Here is a 4463-nt window from a genome sequence, read left to right as displayed (position 1 = left end):
GAAAGATAGATAAAAAGATAGATAGATAGATAGATAGATAGATAGATAGATAGATAGATAGATAGATGAGAAGATAGAGAAGATTAAGATAGATCGATAAAGAAGATAGATGATAGAGAGATAAGAGAGATAAAGAAGATAGATAGATAGATAGATAGATAGATAGATAGATAGATAGATAGATAGATAGATAGATAGATAGATAGATAGATAGGAAGATAGGAAGATAGGAAGATAGGAAGATAGGAAGGAAGATAGATAGGAAGATAGATAGGAAGATAGATGAGAAGATAGAGAAGATAAAGATAGATCGATAAAGAAGATAGATGATAGAGAGATAAGAGAGATAAAGAAGATAGATAGATAGAATAGATAGATAGATAGATAGATAGATAGATAGATAGATAGATAGATAGATAGATAGATAGATAGATAGGAAGATAGATAGGAAGATAGGAAGATAGGAAGATAGGACGATAGATAGGAAGATAGATGAGAAGATAGATGAGAAGATAGAGAAGATAAAGATAGATCGATAAAGAAGATAGATGATAGAGAGAGATAAGAGAGATAAAGAAGATAGATAGATAGATAGATAGATAGATAGATAGATAGATAGATAGATAGATAGATAGATAGATAGATAGATAGGAAGATAGATGAGAAGATAGATGAGAAGATAGAGAAGATAAAGATAGATCGATAAAGAAGATAGATGATAGAGAGAGATAAGAGAGATAAAGAAGATAGATAGATAGATAGATAGATAGATAGATAGATAGATAGATAGATAGATAGATAGATAGATAGATAGATAGATAGGAAGATAGATAGGAAGATAGGAAGATAGGAAGATAGGAAGATAGATAGGAAGATAGATGAGAAGATAGATGAGAAGATAGAGAAGATAAAGATAGATCGATAAAGAAGATAGATGATAGAGAGAGATAAGAGAGATAAAGAAGATAGATAGATAGATAGATAGATAGATAGATAGATAGATAGATAGATAGATAGATGAGAAGATAGAGAAGATAAAGATAGATCGATAAAGAAGATAGATGATAGAGAGAGAGATAAGAGAGATAAAGAAGATAGATAGATAGATAGATAGATAGATAGATAGATAGATAGATAGATAGATAGATAGATAGATAGATAGATAGGAAGATAGATAGGAAGATAGATAGGAAGATAGATAGGAAGATAGATAGGAAGATAGATAGGAAGATAGATGAGAAGATAGAGAAGATAAAGATAGATCGATAAAGAAGATAGATGATAGAGAGAGATAAGAGAGATAAAGAAGATAGATAGATCGATAAAGAAGATAGATGATAGAGAGATAAGAGAGATAAAGAAGATAGATAGATAGATAGATAGATAGATAGATAGATAGATAGATAGATAGATAGATAGATAGATAGATAGATAGGAAGATAGGAAGGAAGATAGATAGGAAGATAGATGAGAAGATAGATGAGAAGATAGAGAAGATAAAGATAGATCGATAAAGAAGATAGATGATAGAGAGATAAGAGAGATAGATAGATAGATAGACAGGATAGCAGGCAAGAAACTGGAAGAGATGATTCAGATGGTTTGTGAAGATTTAGAGTAAGAATTGCGTTGCTTCTCGGACAGAAGAGGGTGTTCATCTGCAACAAGGGCCAAGTGCTTTTCTGCACATCTCCAGATCCCAGTTTCCAATTCCAACAGAGGCTGTCTTCGCTCCCGCTTTGCTTTTATTGGTTTCCCTCTCCGTTTTTCTGGCTGACGTTTGTATAAACTGAGCAAAAAGGAGTACATCTTTAGGATGGGCCAGGGAAAAAAACAACAACCCAGTTTAAAACCCCAGCTTAATGTGAGAAGCATAAGTCGTCCCAAAGTTGCTTTTTCCAAAAGGCAACTGGACTTTCTTTGTTTTTTTCCTTGAAAAAGTTTCGCTTCTCTTCCCAGAAGCTTCTTTAGTTTTCAAGGGGAAAAAAAAAAAAGTCCAATTGCCTTTTGGGGAAAAAAATGCACCTTTGGGACAACCATGACCTGGATGAGTGAGAATCTCCAGAGACATCAATCCCAAGTCAGGTTTGTGAAGGCATTTTGGAGAATTAAAAACTCCAGTTACAATCAGTAGTTCCCACTCAATAGAATATCTAGGTTGAAACACAAAGAACTGTGTCGTGTTCCGTCAGTAGGTAAATCTGATATATCGAAAATATTAAATGCAGACCAAAGCAGATTCTGGTTTAGATATTAAAACAGCTGAATTCATTTTAGTTTGGTTTTGTTTCTTTTTGCTCTTCCTCAAATTGCAGTTTCATTGCGAGATTTTTTGAGATGACTCCATTTGAGCCCTCGATCACAAGAGACAAAGTGGATCGGGTGAGTGCAGAGCTGCAAAACATTTCTACTTTTTCGGTTTCATTTTTTGTTCCTGGTTCATAGTGCGCTTTCCCTTTTAGCAACAAACGGATAACACAATAACGTGTGTGTGGCAAAATATGCCGTATTGAAATACAAAACAGGATCCTCTAGGTGGATTTTTTTATTATTTTTTTTAAAAGGCCAGAAAAAAGATATGTTGATTTTAACATTTACACAAGGTTATTATGGTATGTTCCTTATCAGGGTGTGGCCGTTCCTAGATTTGCGTTGCAATGAATCCCGGCCNTCCTCTCCCTCACCTCTCTCTTCTCTCCCCTCTCCTCTTCCTTCCCTCTCCTCACCTCTCCCCTCTCCTCTCCCTCTTCCCTCCTCTCCCTTCCGTCTCTTCTCCCTCTCTCCCCTCTCTCCCCTTCCTTCCCTCTCCTCTCCCTTCCCTCTCCCTCTCCCCCTCCTGCGGTCATGTGACCCCCCTTTTGCCACCTGACAAGCAAAGTCAATGGGGCAAACCAGATTTGTTTAACAACCGCGGCACTAACTTAACAACTGCAGCGATTCCCTTAACCACAGGGGCAAGAAAGATGGTAAAACGGAGCAAAATGCCCCGAACAGATGTCTCACTTAACAACAGAAACTCTGGGCTCCCCTGTGGTCGTAAGCCGAGGACTGCCTGTCCTCTTTCACCCGCCCCTCTCAAGACCTGACCTCCAGGTAGCCTGTGTGCCCCTGTCTTTTTCCCTTTGACTCGTGGTAAAGCCGGCGAGGGGAAGACGGATGGTGGTGAGCGGCATCTGCCGAGCGGCTGCCTCAGCCAGGATGTCCTGCTTGGGTGGAGCCGCGTCAGGGCTGCCGGGAGAGGGATCCAGACGCGGAGAGCTGCTGCCCTTGTGCTACCGTGTCTGTTTGTTTGCCTGCAGCTGGCAAGCACCTAGCGTTTACTCCACGCTGTTGGCATTTGACAAGAAAGAACCTTTGTACTCTCCACCATCATCTCGATAAGCATCAAGGTGTACATTGCTAGCCAGGCTGCCTTATCAAATCCGAATTTATCCTGCTCTGAGGGTCTCAACATTCCCCAAAGGCAGAAGTGTGTGGAAACAGCAGCGACAAGGATCGAAAAGGGCTCGGTCCTCTAAGATGAGGCAGAAGCAGTCCTCGGCTTACGACCCCGACGGAGCCTCAAATTTACGTTGTTCAGGGGGAAACTTGTTAAGCAAGTTTTGCCCCATTTTGCGACCTTGCCGCGTTTGTTAAGAGAATCGCTGCAGGTGTTAAGTTAGCAACACTGTTGTTCAGCAAATCTGGTTTCCCCGTTGACGTCGCTTGTCAGAAGGTCGCAAAAAAGAGAAAGAAAGGTAGAATTAAGATGAAAACGTTACAAGATGCTAAGGAAAAGGAGCTTCCGGGCTACCGGAGTGGGCTCTGTATTATTAAGCATCTGTTTTAACCTGGGTGAAAGAATGGATAACTCTTAGAAACAAAAGGTTGTTGTATTTGGAGGGACATGAGTTACAGTTGGGGTGGCACGCTTTCTTACGGTATGGGAAAAACAGAGTTCATAAGTATTTCCAAAATCACTATATAAGGCAGTGATGGCGAACCTTTTAGAGACCGAGTGTCCAAAAACTGGCCCCGCCCCCACTCCACCCTGTGCCCTGCCCCCTGCCCCGCCCCCAGCCCACCTGCCCTCAAGGCCACTCACCGCCTCCACAGCCCGCCGTAGATCGCCCAGGCAGCCCAGCAACGCCATGGCGGCCACGCCCTCTGCCCGCACCCCGCAGCATCAACTGTGCGCGATGGGGTTTGAGGGCAGAGTCTTATCTACGCTGCCTGGCTGCCATGTCCTTGGCTGCGCTGCTCCGCATGGGCCACGCTCGGGGGCGACTCTCATCCAGGGGTGCTGCTGGAGAGGAGGGGGTCGTGGGGGGAGGCAAGGCTGGGGCAACGGCACATGTGCCCACAGAGAGGGCTCCGAGTGCCGCCTCTGGCACCCGTGCCATAGGTTCGCCACCACTGATATAAGGAATGCATTGTTAATAGTATGGGAAAAAACTAAAAAGTAAAATATATCTGAAAATTCC

The 4463-nt window shown here is 42.1% G+C and overlaps 1 protein-coding gene across 1 annotated transcript in view; it reads left to right on the top strand.

The window, feature by feature from the left end:
* LOC107300806 (NADH dehydrogenase [ubiquinone] 1 alpha subcomplex subunit 9, mitochondrial-like) overlaps positions 1-2418 on the top strand; it is a gene marked incomplete at both ends in the record, with an annotated part of 18012 nt that extends 15594 nt beyond the window's left edge. Inside the window, one exon of the mRNA XM_015830095.1 lies at positions 2316-2418. Within this exon, the coding sequence (XP_015685581.1) occupies positions 2316-2418 (103 nt within the window). The remainder of the gene's footprint in view (positions 1-2315) is intronic.
* Between the last annotated feature and the right edge of the window lie 2045 nt (positions 2419-4463).

Source organism: Protobothrops mucrosquamatus, unplaced genomic scaffold (genome assembly GCF_001527695.2).
Source record: "Protobothrops mucrosquamatus isolate PMUCROS unplaced genomic scaffold, P.Mucros_1.0 scaffold8527, whole genome shotgun sequence".
Taxonomy (NCBI): domain Eukaryota; kingdom Metazoa; phylum Chordata; class Lepidosauria; order Squamata; family Viperidae; genus Protobothrops; species Protobothrops mucrosquamatus.
Note: the sequence above shows the minus strand (reverse complement) of the source record. Positions and strands in the feature narration are given on the sequence as shown.